Source organism: Muscardinus avellanarius, assembly GCF_963383645.1.
Source record: "Muscardinus avellanarius genome assembly, chromosome: 1".
In the NCBI taxonomy this organism is placed as follows: domain Eukaryota; kingdom Metazoa; phylum Chordata; class Mammalia; order Rodentia; family Gliridae; genus Muscardinus; species Muscardinus avellanarius.
In genome coordinates this window covers 183,526,316-183,541,662 of record NC_137786.1, presented here as the reverse complement: position 1 = coordinate 183,541,662, position 15,347 = coordinate 183,526,316, and the positions used below count along the sequence as shown (strand labels likewise).

At 37.3% G+C, this 15,347-nt stretch overlaps 1 protein-coding gene across 1 annotated transcript; it reads right to left on the bottom strand.

Annotated features, from left to right (window-relative positions):
- Nucleotides 1-6,456: 6,456 nt before the first annotated feature.
- On the bottom strand, nucleotides 6,457-7,392 carry LOC308261991 (olfactory receptor 5M5-like; the record flags this gene model as incomplete). The annotated part of the gene is made up of 1 exon (XM_080694234.1): nucleotides 6,457-7,392. One exon carries the CDS (start codon nucleotides 7,390-7,392, stop codon nucleotides 6,457-6,459), a length of 936 nt encoding a protein of 311 aa, XP_080550360.1.
- Nucleotides 7,393-15,347: the final 7,955 nt, after the last annotated feature.

Here is a 15,347-nt window from a genome sequence, read left to right as displayed (position 1 = left end):
CTTTAACATCGTTGCCAGTCTGAAAGGTAGAAAGTGATCCCATTATGGTATTAATTTGCACTTCTTTGATTATTAACATATTAACTTTTGCATATTTTAGACGCCTGCCTGCCTGCCTGCCTTCCTTCCTTCCTTCCTTCCTTCCTTTTTATTTCTTGTACTGGGGATTAAACCCAAGGCATTCAACCTCTAGCTACACTCCCAGCCATTTTTATTTTGAAACAGTCTGGCTAAGTTGCTGGGGCTGTCCTTGACCCTCCAGTCCTCCTGTCTCAGCCTCCCAAGCACCACACCAGGTAGCCACTTATGTTTCTTTTAGTGAATTATTTCTTCATATCTTATCCTTTGGCTGGTTTATCTTCTTTTTTTTTCTATATTAATCCTGTCATACACATTGTGAATATCTCCCATTTGATGTTTGTCTTAGTTTATTGAGTATTATAACAGAAACTTAGCTTGACTTCATCAATCTGTCACATTTTTGATTTGCAATTTCTGGCCTTAACTCTTTTCTTAGAAAAGATTTTCTATTCCAGTATTAGCAAATATTCACCTATATTTTTAAAGCACTTTTTTGTAGTACTGGGAATTGAACCCAGGGGCATTCTACTTCAGAGCTATACTCCAAGCCATACTTTTTATTCTTTATTTTGAGACAGGATCTCAGTAGGTTGGGGAGGGCCTCACTAAGTAGCTGAGGCTGGCCTCAAACCTGTGATCCCTCTGTCTCAGCCTCCCAAGTACTGGGATTACAAGCATGTACCACCATGCTCAGCTAAAGTACTTTTTAGCTTATTGCATTAAGATTTGATCAGTCTTGATTTACTTTGATGTGATGTAAAATAAAATGCAGAATTGTGTTCATGCCCCATTTGTTTCTCATATCAGTTTGTTCTTTCCCCCATTGATCTAAAATGTTAATATTATCATACACTACAAATGAATTTACTAAGGATCTTTGATTTGAGGGGATTAGAAGGAGAGACCCCAGGGAGGTTCAGGTACAGAGTACCGACAAAGGTGGTAATAAGAATAAAAGGGAAAAGGATTAATGCGATAAGTCTTCCATTAACGCACAGGTGAATAATGGGGAAATTTTTGTCTTCTCTCTGAAATGTGAGGGTCATATGGAAACAATCGAAGTAATTATTTTTCTTGGACCAGGTGATTGGGGGAAATGCCATGTACAAAACCAGGGAAAGCAGAAGGTGGCTGTAAAGTAGAACATGAGGACTGCTCTAACTATTAAAATTTTGAGTTTATGGACCCAGTAGCATTATCTATGTAGTGAAGAAGATGGGGGAGGAGAAAGGGAGGAGAGAGTGAGTGTGTAAGAGAGCTTGAGCAGATTAAACTAGGATTTGGTTAACTTCTGTTAGGCAGCTACTGCATTTAAAAGCCAGCACTGAATTTTTCTGCATGGTTCATCGACACCGTGAAAGACTTTACTCTCTTCCTTGAGCAGTAGAGAGGTAGCCAAGACTTCCATGGGATGTCAACGGCCATACCTGCCCTTTCCCCTCTCCTCCTGTCCAGCTTTGGATGCCCTCATCTCTGGCTCCTGGTCACTCTCCTCCTAGGTCAGAGAGGGTGTGGAATTCCCATTCTAGCAGCTCTCCTGGGTGAAAAGAGCATTGGAGGGGAAGGAGGTGGAGAAAGAGGTGTCTGTAGAACCTTGACTTGCATTATTTCCTTTCAGCTTCTTCCAGACTTAGTGCTAGTCCAAGCAAAGACCGAGAAAGAGGATCAGGAAAAAGAGAGACATTTCCCCTCTCATTGTCCCCCAAATCACCTTGGCTTCAATCCCACTGCTCACCTTGCATTGTTCTTTCTTGGGCCGGAGGAGGCCGGCAGATGTCTGGATCAACCAGAGAAGTAGAATGCTGCCCCCACCTCTGTAGCTCTCAGTGGACTGATTTTCTATTCCTTATCATTTCTATCCCTTATCCTCGCTCTATGTTGGATAGATCCAGCAAACCATATTACTACAGCAAGGAGCAGAAGCAGAAGGTTGATAAGTATCCAGGTGCCATAGTGGCCACACACCCAACCAGAGAAAGTAAACTGGTGGGATTAGAACTGTTTTGGTTTTTGTCCACAGAATAAAACCTTCTGTAAATTGTTAGGACAGTTAAGTTGCTTCAGAGTCCTAAGAAATGCTTATTTGATTAAAAATAATAATAACAATGATCTTTTTCTCTTTCCTGTTTTCCCTCTTTCTTGCCAGAGGTAGAAGTTCTAGTTATTTATAAAAGGTATTTATAGCATTCTGGTTGTAAGAGCAGACTACATCTGCCACTTTCCCAGGAGCTTAAACTCCCCAAGTTCTGACATCAGTGGCTCCTATCTCTGGTGGATGCACCACTTAATTGCAGGCAGAGCTATTCATGAGCACAGGATTAACACTTTCCTATTCTACTCTGCTAATCCAGGAATGCCAGAACTAGACGTCCAGGGCAGAGTTGAAAATGTGAGCACACATTTGAGATTTTAAACTACTTAAGTTTCTCCAATATGTGTACATCAAACAATGTGAAGAAAAGCAAAGAAGTCGTTGGGGGTCTCTCCTGGTTCATTTCCGTGATCAACATAATAGAAAAACCCTTTGGCATGTTCAGTCATGACAAACCAGTAGAGTATTAAAGGAAGAGAAATGAGAAATTTAAATCTATACTGACTGAGCCGGGCGTGGTGGCGCACGCTTGTAATCCCCGCGCTTGGGAGGCAGAGACAGGAGGATCGCGCAGGTTCGAAGCCAGCCGCGTGCGCTGGCTTAGGAGACCCTGTTTCCAAATAAAAACGTAAAAATAGGTCTGGGAGTGTAGCCCGGAAGTAGAAGGGCTTCCAGGAACCCCAGTACCACCAAAAAAATAAAATAAAATAAAATAAAAAATAAATCTATACTGATTGAAAAATTCAGCACTTTATGGGCTAAAGCATATAAATTTATATATACATATTCATATGTCATATAGTTTAGTTCATTTACATATTAGAGTTCTTGGTGGAAACTTCCTATGTGGTGAAAACTGTCAAAAATTTAGTTTTAGGATTATCATGAGGAAAATGAATTTGTATTTTATATATAGGAACAGTTTTATTTTTCACTTTCAGTGAAATATTGTACTATAAAAATTCAGTAAAACTATTATTATTTTGGTAACATTTAATATTCAGAAGATATGTATTTAGGGCTAAGGAATTAGTATAATCATTCTGTGTATTGATTAATAAGTGCACAAAAGCATAATCCTGTTGGATTCTTTTTTGGATAAAATATTGCCATTTTAATATTACTCATGTATGTAATTCTCCATATACTTTGAAAAGTGAAGATAATTAATTGGAGAATTCTTCACCTGAGACCTTTCTTTTTAAGGGTAGAGTCAGGGAGATAAATTTATTAAGGCAAAGGGGTATCAATGAGAAGGGAAAATAGATAAAAGTTCAAAATGTAGCTGTTCAGATCCTCATAATTTTTTTGCTTTTTCAGGTTTTTAGGAAATTAAGGATAATATGGACTCATATACTTCACAATTTGTATTCTTACATTTTTGCTTTGTTTTATAGGAGAATCAAGAAAGTATGTTGAGCAAAGGACAGGACTTCAATAGCTGGGAAGGTGTGATGGAGAGACCCCATCACATAGCTTCTTCAGTTATGAAGTATTTGAAAACTTTGCACCGAATATTCCATTGAAATCATAAATAATTCAGTTGCTTAGAGGTGTGTACTAAAATGTGATATTCAATGAGCTTTTATTTCACTTTCTGAATTAAACTGACTTGGAAATACTTTGAGAAAAAATTAAGAAATAAGTGTGGCTTTTGATTGGAATCACAGTTTTTCATCTAAGTGTTCCTACCTTCCCATTTTTATCTTCATTATCACTTCTTTCAATAGCAAATGTCTCTTGCCTATCATGACCTATCATCAGATCCAGCTCCTACCATCTTCCCAATTATTAACTTTCCAAATGCATTCCTTTCCCTGGTCAAGTTGTGTTTTCTTTTTATGTCTTCCTGCCTTATAGATATTAGCCTTGTTGGAGAAATATTGAAAAACAGTATTTCCGTCATAATTCCAATAGCTTCTATTATTTCCAAAACACAGGGCCATCACTGAGCACCTTGCCTACACAGCCATTGGAAATAGTAATAAAAATGGAAGAGTCCGTTCAGCTCAGCAAAATGATGTGTCCCTTCTGCGTCAGATGCTGTGGTAGGTGCTGAGGTGAAGATGATAATCTGCTTGATCTCAAGGAGTCTGACCCAGGCTCATATTATTTTTCAGCACTGTCTGATCCACTTTGCTTATTCCTCTCTTGCCCATTACCTAGGTAACCTCTTCTGTCTTCTTGACTGGCTTCCTTCCTTTCCTTACTGTATTCCTTTGTCTTGCTAGTATTTTTCTTTTTAACTAGAACCAACACTTTATCCCCAAATGATTAGGAATACAATTTGTAATTTGAATCTTCAGATAGGCTTTCTGAATTAAGTAAATACAATTTTAAATATTTAATTATATTTATTTTTAAATTATTCTTTCTGAAATAAGCAAAAGCATTTAAAAATATCTAGTTATTTTTATTTCCCTCTGTGATACAATCACAAACAATAATACATGAGATCTCATCTTATTATCTGATGCATTAACTTGGGGAAAACATAAATCTCTTATTTTCTTGATTAATTTTAAACTTACTTATACTCAATTGGTGAAATTTGTTTCTTAACAATTTATAAAGTCACACAATAGCAATCACCTTTGAAAACAGTTTAGGAGGAACACCTAATGATTTGTGGGTCATAAGAATCATCCTTTTGAAAGGAATATTAGAATTGAGAAATAGAAAAGTCATAGAGTTTTTCTCATTTCTTGTTTAGATAAAAACAAAATTAACAAAATCATTTTCTTTCATCTATCCCCATAACAAATGAATATATATATTTTATATGTCACATATATTATACATATTCCTCCAAGAAATAGGAATATCAGATCTATGGGAACAAATAAAGAATATGGAAAATGTTGCAAAACTAACATTTCTTTAGATCAATGAAATTATTTAATGTAATAATTTTATTTCTCTCTATTTTTTGTGGTGGTACTGGGGTTCCTGGAAACCCTTCTACCTTCGGGCTACACTCCCAGACCTATTCTTTTTTATACTTTTTATTTGGAAACAGGGTCTCTTAAACCAGCGAGGCTGGCTTTGAACCTGAGCTATCCTCCTGTCTTCGCCTCCCAAGCGCAGGGATTACAAGCATGCAGAAATGTGTATACCTTGCCTGGTTATCTCAGGAAACTCTCCTTTTTTTTCTTTCTTTTTCTCCCTATTTCTCACCCCTCCTCACAGAATAAAAAAAAAAATCACTGTAGCTGCACTTTCTAGAAACTAAAAAAAGTAAACTCTGACTATTGAGTAATTACTATTTTTGGGGGGGCGTCACTAAAGATTGAACCCAGGGGCATTCTATTTCCAAGCTACACTCTCATCCCTATTTTAATTTTTATTTTGAAAGAAGGTCTTGATAAGTTCCTAAGCTTCACTCAGTTATTGAGGCTGGCCATGAGCTTGTGGTTCTCCTGTCTTAGCCTTCCAAGTACTGAGCATACAGGTGTGTGACACCACACTCAGCAAATAACTAGTTTTAACATCTCTGAAAATACCCTAAACCTCTTTTTGTCTTCTAATTAAACTTTATCTTCTAAAAATAAAATGTTTTCCTTTATTATCTTCACATTAATTGAACCATAGTTTTTCTTTTATTTTGTTCTCCTATTATTACTACAATACTATATTTCACTATTGCTCACTTAAAGCACACAGTATTTCAACTACATTTGGATTAAACAAACTTTTGTGAGCTGGTCTTGAAATTTAACCACCATTTACAGCCAGATGTTATGAAGAAATGCTTCTTAAGACTAACAAATGACTTGATACAGCTACAGCCTGTTTTAAGCTGGAAGATGCTTCTAAAAACAGATTTTAATGGATTTTATTATTATTTTATTGTGATTATTGTCTTTATTATTGTGTAGTCTTTATTGTCTTTATTATTTATTTATTGTCTTTATTTTATTATTTATTGTATTTATTATTGTATTTATTATTGTCTTTATTATTGTGTAGTCTCATCCAGATTGTTGCTTTTGAAGGTCTTTTTAAATTTATTATCAAATTGATAATCGTCACTTCATTTTCAATATATAAAGGACAGACATAGCTATTGACATGGTAAATCAATTCTCATTAGTCCATGATAACTGAATTAAATATTACTATGTCAAGCAAGTGGCTCAGTATTTTGGATCATTAAAAACCTCTAGTTGGATTAACTGTGCTTTGTGAGTGGACAATCATTGGCCTATATCTTTCAATTAAGTTTATTCTATCACATTAGCATATCATACTTTTCACAGTGTCACTTCCTGAAAACTTGCTCACTAAGACCCTTTGCCCTCCAGCATTTTTCTCAGGGTGTTTTTTACTTCTGTGTTCCTCAGGCTATAGATCAGAGGGTTAAGCATGGGAATTACAAGACTATAAAACACAGAGACCACTTTGTTGCATTTCCATGAATTCTCTGCTTGCGGTTGCCGCAGGTACATGAAAAATAGCGTTCCATAGAAGATGGTGACCACGGTGAGGTGGGAGGCACAGGTGGAGAATGCTTTGCATTTGCCCTCCGAAGACTGGATTTTTATAATGGAGAAAAGGATGCAGATGTAGGAGACGAGGACCGTCAGAAGGGATCCGGTGAGGTTCACTGCAGAGAAAATCAACAGCTGCTTCTCTTTGTTGTGGGTGTCAGAGCAGGATAGGGCAAGGAGAGGGGGGTCAGCACAATAGAAGTGGTGTATCACATTGGAGTCACAGAAAGACAGCTGGAAAGTCAGTACTGTCTGTATCACAGAGTTCAGGAAGCCGTAGGTGTAGACTCCTATGGCCAACTCCTTGCAGACCCTCTGTGTCATAATGGCGGTGTAAATCAGGGGGTTGCAGATAGCCATGTAGCGGTCATAGGCCATTGTGGCCAAGAGGAAACACTCAGTAGTGGCCAGAGCACTGGAGAAATACAGCTGAGCAAAACAGCCCGAGAAGGAGATGGTTTTTCTCTTCACCAATAAATTCTGCAGCATCTTGGGCCCAATGGAAGATGAATAACAAAGATCGATGAATGCTAGGTGACTAAGAAAATAGTACATGGGGGTGTGGAGCCTCGAATCTGCCTTGATGAGCAGGATCATGCCAAGATTTCCCACCAGGGTGATGAGATAAATTACCAGGAACATCACAAAGAGGGGGAGCTGCAGCTCAGGACGGTCTGTGAATCCCATGAGGACAAATTCGGTCACTGTAGTACGATTACCTCTTGCCATTTTGTTTTTTTTGCCTGTTGTGAAAAGACAAAATATGGCTTAAAAATGATTAGATGCTTAAAAACAAAAGCTCCTTATGACTTGGGTCCAGCACCAGATGACAGAAATGTGGACTTGCATTCCTAATGGTTAAAGGTTGTCTTTAGCCATGGACTTCATTTTGATAAAACAGACTTGAAGGTGTGAGTGCATTTCTTTTTAGAAAAGGGGGCATAGATTTCCTCAGAAAAGCCTTATTTTCATGTTAACAGTAAATAATATTTCCAGTTTAATAAGTGCATGTATTTGGGCCCTAACTGGGCTGTATAGCATCCTTTGTGCTAAAAGGCAGGTAGGGAGCTACACTTTGTTGTCATGGAGTCTAATGGACGGGCTCTGGGTATGGTGGCTCATGTCTGTAATCCCGGTATTTGAGAGGCTAAGGCAGTTTTGAGGACAGCCTCAGCAAGTAGTAGACTCTTATCAACCTAACGAGACCCTGTTTCACAATAAAAATAAAATATAGTTGGGGGTGTAGCTTGGAGGTATAATGCACCTGAATTCAATCCCCAGTACCAGAAAACGGCAGCAGCAGCAGCAATAACAAGAGCAACAACAACAACATGGGCAGTGACCTGAGTATGAGTGGGTGTGCAGGGTGCTGAGATACATAGGAGGGAGAGACTGACTGTGGGAGGTAGAAATGGGAAAATCTTCATTCACTGATTCTTATTTGCTTATCACATAGATATTGTCCATTTGCATGCAGTATATTGGATGCTATGCTAAATGGTGGTGACACAAAAATGAAAAAAAAAATGTGTGCCTTTAATGGGCTCATAGGCTGGTAGGCAAAATATATACTTAAATAACTAGTTGCAATTCAGTGTCAATAGTGCTGTGAAAGAGGAATCCCTTGATTCTACCTGCCTGCTGGAAGGGTGGTGTGTGTGTGGGTAGGGGACTGGCAGTCTTTAAAGAAGAAATGCTGAACTGTTCTCAACACTAGGCTGAATATTTTAAATTATAAATGCAACAAGGCCACTTGGTAAAGTTTGCAAATGACACAGAGGACTATAAATGAAAATGAAACAAAACAAGTGTTCTCCTATCCCCAAAACACTTGCTTAATGGTGACCACTGTGAACAGTTCCTTTTATGTCTTAAAAGATGATTTAATATAGACAAATCTGAAGAGACATGCATACTTTTTTCTGCATAAATGAGGCCATACAGTTTTGGACCTTATTTCTTTTTATACTTAGCATGCATTACCAAAGCAACTTGTATAAATCTATAACATTCCTTTCTGTAATCTGTATCATAATTTATTGCATCCTCTCTTATGGACATTTAAATGTTCATAATTTTAGCAGGCATGGTGGTACACGCTTGTAATCCCAGCATTTGGGAGGCTGAGACCAGAGGATCGCAGTTCACGGACAGCCTCAGCTACTTAGTGAGGCCCTATGCAACTCAGTGAGACCTGGTTTCAAAATAAAGAATAAAAAAAAATAGGGCAGGGGGGTGTAGCTCGGAGGTCGAATGCCCCTGGGTTCCATCCCTAGACCCACAAAAAAAGTTCATAATTTTAATTATATGTTTAATTATAAATATTTTAATTTTTAATGTTTATAATTTTCATATTTCAAATAAAGCTGTAATAAATATCTTTGTGCATGTGTACAGATAGAGGTAACCACTGGAAGTAGAGTTTCAGTTAAAATGTATATGTTCATTTTTTTCTTTTGATTGTGATTGATAAATGAGCTCTCCACTTGATCTGTAGACTGCAATTATTTTTCAGTTTTCTTTGACCATACCAATTTACAGTTTATCTATTTAAAAATCTCTCTTAACGGGTGAATTCGTTTGAACCACCCCTTCATGTTACCCTTGGGTACATGAGGCTGTAACTGTCTTCTGTATTTCTATCTTTTTAATAAACTTCTTTAAAAAAATCTCTCTTAACTCTGACTTTTCAGTTTTTCACTTGTCCTTTAATGTTGGTATGGCCTTTTGTTTTTCTTGGTGCTATGTATTAAGTTTTAAATAGGTTAGTGCCAAATATTTTCTATTTTGAATTTTTACATGGTTAAGTAAACAATTCTCAATTTCATATGATTAAAAATCATCTCTTGTTTCATTCTAGATCTTTATAGGATTTCATTTTTATGTTACAACCTGTGATCTGTCTGGAATTAAATTTTGACACAAGGAATGAGGTAATCAACTCTTTTTGGTTAATTCTCCAAATGGCTAGCCACGTAAAGTAACTTGTTGGTAAAATAATTTTCCGGCTAATTCTATTGGTTTGAAACTCTAGCTCTATTGCATACTAAAATATACTTAAGTACTTGAGTCAATTTTTAATTTTTTTGCAATCTCTTCCAGAACAAGAAACACATTTTGAAATATAATAGCTGTATAATTCATTTTAATATCTGGTAGGGTTATTCTCACATGTATAAATTTTCAGATAAACTAGCATTATTTTATTAAGCATAAGATATTATTTGCATTTGAAATGCTATTGCATTGATTTAACATGTTAATTTTGGAAGAACTGACATTTTTACAATAGAATCTTTATGAATAAAATATGTATTTCCTTAAAGACTTGCTTAGAGTTTTAGTGTTTTCTTTAAACTTTATGAATACATACTCTACATATTTCTTTTAAATATATTTATAGCTATTTTATCTTTTTGTCAGTATTATAAGTGAACTTCTTTTTCATTTTGTGATCTAATTAAGTATTGCTTACTTACAAGAGAACTTGATTTTTATAAATTAATTGCATATCAGTCTTCCTTACCATACTTTCCTACCATTTATAAATAGTTTTTGGTTGATTATAATAGGTTTTTCAAATATATTCACATTAAAAAGATGTGAATTTTCTCCCTTATTTCTTCTATGTAGTATTTCTCATTCCTTTCTCTTTTCTATTTCTATTGGCTAGTACTTCCAGAGCACTATTAAAAAGAAAGTAGTACAATTTTTACCTTTCATCCTCTTGAAGGATTCTTCAGAAGTACAAGGAGACTCTCAAGCATTGAAGACTGAAGGAATAGCCTAGTAACATTTCTGAGGTGTGGGAAAGACCAGGCATTAAATAACTATAAATTTGTGGTACTATTAAGAGCAGGCTTCCTAGAAGGGAGTCTGCCTTTGATACTAACAAGGTTTAGGGCAAGAATAACTAATAGAAGGCCACATACCTGCATATGATGAAACATTTAAAAGTTAAAAAACCAGTACAACAAATGAATAAAATATGTTCTATCCTTTCTCCTTAACAATTATATCTTTGCAATGCTAAAGAAAGAAGAATCTTTGGGATCTTTAGAATTCTAGGCGGGAATACAGTGGGGTGAGGAGAACCTATTTCCAGCCCTCACACAATGCTGCATAGGCCTGGACTTGGCAGCTGGCAAGCAAAGCTCTGTTTATACCCTTGCAGACAGCCAGCCCTTGGCTACTCTGAATGCCTAGATGTTAGAACATCAGCAGCGTGCTTCATCCTAACAAGAATGATCTGGGAAAGAGGTTCTTGTAAACTCTGGGAGTCAACCGGGAATCTTTTGGACAAGGAATGTAGTAGGTCCTGTAACCTGCAGGTGGTCTAGAAGGGCTGGGGAGCCTGAGCTATAGGCAGGCACACCCTTTGACTCCTGAGCTTTGAAAAATGGAGATAAGGCAGGGTTCCTTTATGTCTGGATATAAGGATAATATTGTCTGTGAGTGAAAGATAAAAAATGTGGCTAGATGTGTTCATCTGGGCTAGAAAATGGAAGTTCTAATATTCTATTTTAAGGGGTTTGTTTTGTATCCTGTAGGGAGTAGTTCACCTTTATGATTAACTGAGATGGAAAAAAACTCAGAAAGTGAAAGATGGATTCTAGGGGCATCCTTCAGGTAAAGGAACAAATGAGCAAGAATTGAGTCAGAGCAGCTCAGCATATTTTGGAGTCTGAACATTCTTTTGGTAAGAGCAGGGGTAAATGGAAGAGATTAGGAGAGGCAAACTATTCAAAGTTTGGGGTGTGCTATTTGTGAAGAGCTTTGGGTGCTGGGAAGAACTTCAGAAATAGTTCTTGTTATAGACATAATAATAATAATAATAATAATATTATTATTATTATTTGTTGTTGTAGCAGTAGTAGTAGTAGTAATAGTAGAACAGGAAATTGAACCCAGAGGCATTCTACCTCTGAGCCACACTGCCAGTTCTCTTTTATTTTTCATTTTGAAATAGGATCTCCTGAAGTTGCTGAGGCTGGCCTCAAACCTGCAATCTTCCCGTCTCAGCCTCCCAAGAACTGAGATTACTGGCATGCGCTATCATATGCAGCTCAGAGATAAGGATTTTAACTAAGAAACAAAGGTAGGGATGGTGAAAGGGAATAGTCATGAAAAATATCCCAAAGCCTGGAAGACTAGAATAGTGATAGTATGAGACTAGGCAGTTTGATTTAATTTCACTCTGTCTCTTTCCTAAGGAGATTTGACACATTTAAAATACACGCAGGCACACACACCTGTATATGCATATACATGCCAAAATTAATATCATGGAGTTCAAAAGTAGAAGATGTAATTGGGAGAAGAAAGGAAGCAAATTTTCTGCTCTATTTGTTTACATGTTGTTGTGAGGTAGTGATTTTAGTAAAAACAGAAAGCCCGGATTAGGGGTGATTAGAAGAAAAGTGTTGAATGTAGCTGGAGGGAGTGGTAGATGTCATTGCACAGAGCTAGTGATCCTGATACCCAGACGATGGGATAGGATGTGGGAACAACTGTGACCACTCAAGGAGAATGATGGGTGAAAGCAAGGACACAGGACAGAACTTTGGGGAAAAGGAGGAATCTGAGGAATCAGCAGGGAAGAAAAAGAGCCCTAAGTTGTGTTCAGGCTAGCTCATATAAGGGGTTAATAAGGAGTTTTAAACACAGGCATCCCTGAGATACCACGGGCTTATGGTAGATGGGACCTATTTTGTTATGATTTTATCTCTCTCTATAATAGCTTAAAACCAAACTAAACTTTGGGATCTTCAGGTATTGCACTAAAATACTCTTAGTAAAATGTTGCTTGTAAAGTGTTTGTTGTTCAGAATTATGTGCTATCTAAAGATAGTAAGACATTCTTTTAGATTTATTTCTAAAATTGATCAAGTCTTCCCACTGTCATTAAAATTATGACAGTTTCCACTTTGAACAGCTATGGAAAGGTTTATTTTTTTAATTTTTATTTATTTTTTTGGTGGTACTGGGGGTGGAATCCAGAGGCTTTCTACCTCCAGGCTATACTCCCAGACCATTTTTTATATTTTATTTGGAAATAGGGTCTCACTAAGTTGCTGAGAGCCTCACTAAGTAGCTGAGGCTGGCTTCGAACTCGTGCAATCCTCCTGTCTCAGCCTCCCAAGCGCAGGGATTACAAGTGTGTGCCACCACACCCGGCTATGGAAAGGTTTAATAGCTCTAGAAGAGCCCAAAAGCCAGTGAGCAGAGTCTAGCCTTTTTTTTTTAACAGCTCTCCTATGATAGAAAATTTGTCTCATTAGATAGTATTGATGTAAGTTCACACTTGCCTATAAAGTTTTTAAGGCATGCTTAATGCATTGTAATTTGAAGGTTTTTAAAAAGTTCTATTTCATTAGATGGATACTTCTCATCATTTTTCAATTGGAAACATTCTTCTGCATTTCAAAAGAATTTCTACTTGAATTAATTTCAAGTTTGAGGATTACTGATAAAATCGGTATTTAGTGTATTCATACTTAAAATAGAACTAGATATGACTATCAGTTCCAGGAAAAATGAAGTAACAAAATTTTAGTAATAAATATTTGACTTCTAATTTTTCTCCCTGAGAAAAAATTTGTGGCTCTCTTTAAAAAGAAAATTCTGACTACTAAGATTTTTCTTAAATCTGAAATTTAAATATTAATAACCCAGTATTATTTGAATACTTCCCATGTATCAAGATTTATTGTTTTACATGTTATTTAATAAATAATAGTTATCTCCCCCATTTTGTATATGAAATGCCTAGACATTTTACCTCTAAGAGATATACCTCCAGGACTTTTTTATTTTTTATTTATGTATTTTTGGGGTACTAGGGGCTGAATCCAGGGGAATTCTACCTCTGACCTACACCTCCAGCCTTATTTTATTTTATTTTTATTTTGAAGCAGGGTCTCACTGTTTCAAAGGGCCTTGATAAGTTACTGAGGCTGGCTACAAACCTGTAAACCACCTGTCTCAGCCTCTTAAGCACAAGGATTACAATCATGTGCCACCATGCCCAGCTGTTATTTTCTGTTTTGAAACAGGGTTTTGTTAGTTTGCTTAGTCTTGCTAACTTGCTGAGGTTGGTCTTGAACCTGTGATCCTTTTGTCTCAGACTCCCAAATACTGGGATTACAGGCATGTACCACCATTCTAGCTATTTTTCCCATTTTCATACTGGAGAAACTGAGACATAGGAATGTGCATAGTTTGTCAAATTCACAAAGTAGTGAAGCCAGGATTTAAACCAGGTAGGCTAATTATATAGATTTCAGCCTAAACAATACTGTCTCCTCACTTGTGATTTCTTAGTACTTATCTATTTCACTATAACTTTCTTGAAAAGTTCACTCTTATGAGAAAATGTGGGGTGTTAGGATGAATAATGTTTTCTCAATTCAGGCATATTTGACATTTATTGTTGTGTTTATTCATTATGTATAAACAAACAACTTCAGTGAATAACTTAAGAAGTATTCTTAACCTCTGGAAAGGGAGAGGCATGGGAACCATTCTGAAAAATCCAGTGAAAGCTAAATATCTGTTCCTAGGAAAACTTCAGTCACGTCAAACTTTGTGTGCCTTTTCAGAGGCTTCTTGGTTTTCTCAAGTCCTTGCTGTGGTTTTCGCATATAATAAAACACCAACAAGCGGGGCATGGTGGCGCATGCTTATAATCCCAGTTCTTGGGAGGCTGAGACAAAAGGATCACGGGTTCAATACCAACCTCAGCAAGGCTTGCAGACAACCTCAGCTACTTAGTGAGATCCTCTGCAACTTAGTGAGACCTTGTATCAAAATATAAAATAGGGCTGAGGGTGTAGGTCAGAGGTAGAATGTCCCTAGGTTCCATCCCCATTATCCCCCGACGCCCACACACAGAATAAAGTACCAACAAAACCATCCAGCTTTTCTAAGTCAGAGCCAACCAGTCCTTCCCATCCCATCTCTGACAGAAGTAAACTGCCCCCATCCTCCTCACAGTCCCCAAACTGAAACCCATTCCTCAGCAGTCTTGTATCTTTTTTTTTTCTTTTTTCTTTTTTTGCTACAACAGCCTGAAAGGTAAATAGAACTTACTAAGCACCTCTTGGACAGTTAGTCGGGATTCCCAATGCCCCGGAAGCACACACAGAGTATATTTCCAGTCTGACAAGCGAGCTTCTTCATGTCTGACTGCAAGACTTGGTTTCTGTGTTCCACACTGACAAGCCTGTGTGTTTTTATACAGTGAGGTGAGCCTGTTATCTCTTGTTATTCCTGAGCTTCCTGGATACCAAGGGAACCGCTTATACAGAGTTTTGTGAGATATTTTACTTTTGATTTAAATCACCTTTGGGAATGAAAATCCCTGAGTCATCCTGGTAGCTAATCATGATTCAGGTTGATGTTGTGGTGCCTGTTCTCAGGACGACGCCCAGATCCACAGCCTTCGTTGCCCCTGCAGTAGGTGGCCTTGAGGTTGCGGCTGGGGCTCGGGCCCTGTGTTATATGAGGGCTAGGTGAGATCAGGAAAAGATGATATGACTAGGATGCACGATGTTAGACACTGGGATCTTTGGACCCATGTCGTGGAAATGAAATTGAGTCAGGCGAGTGAACACACAGGCAAGGCGTGTGTCAGGGCTTCCTTGTGGGAAGGGAGACACAGCTCTCACAAGAAGATGTCAGAA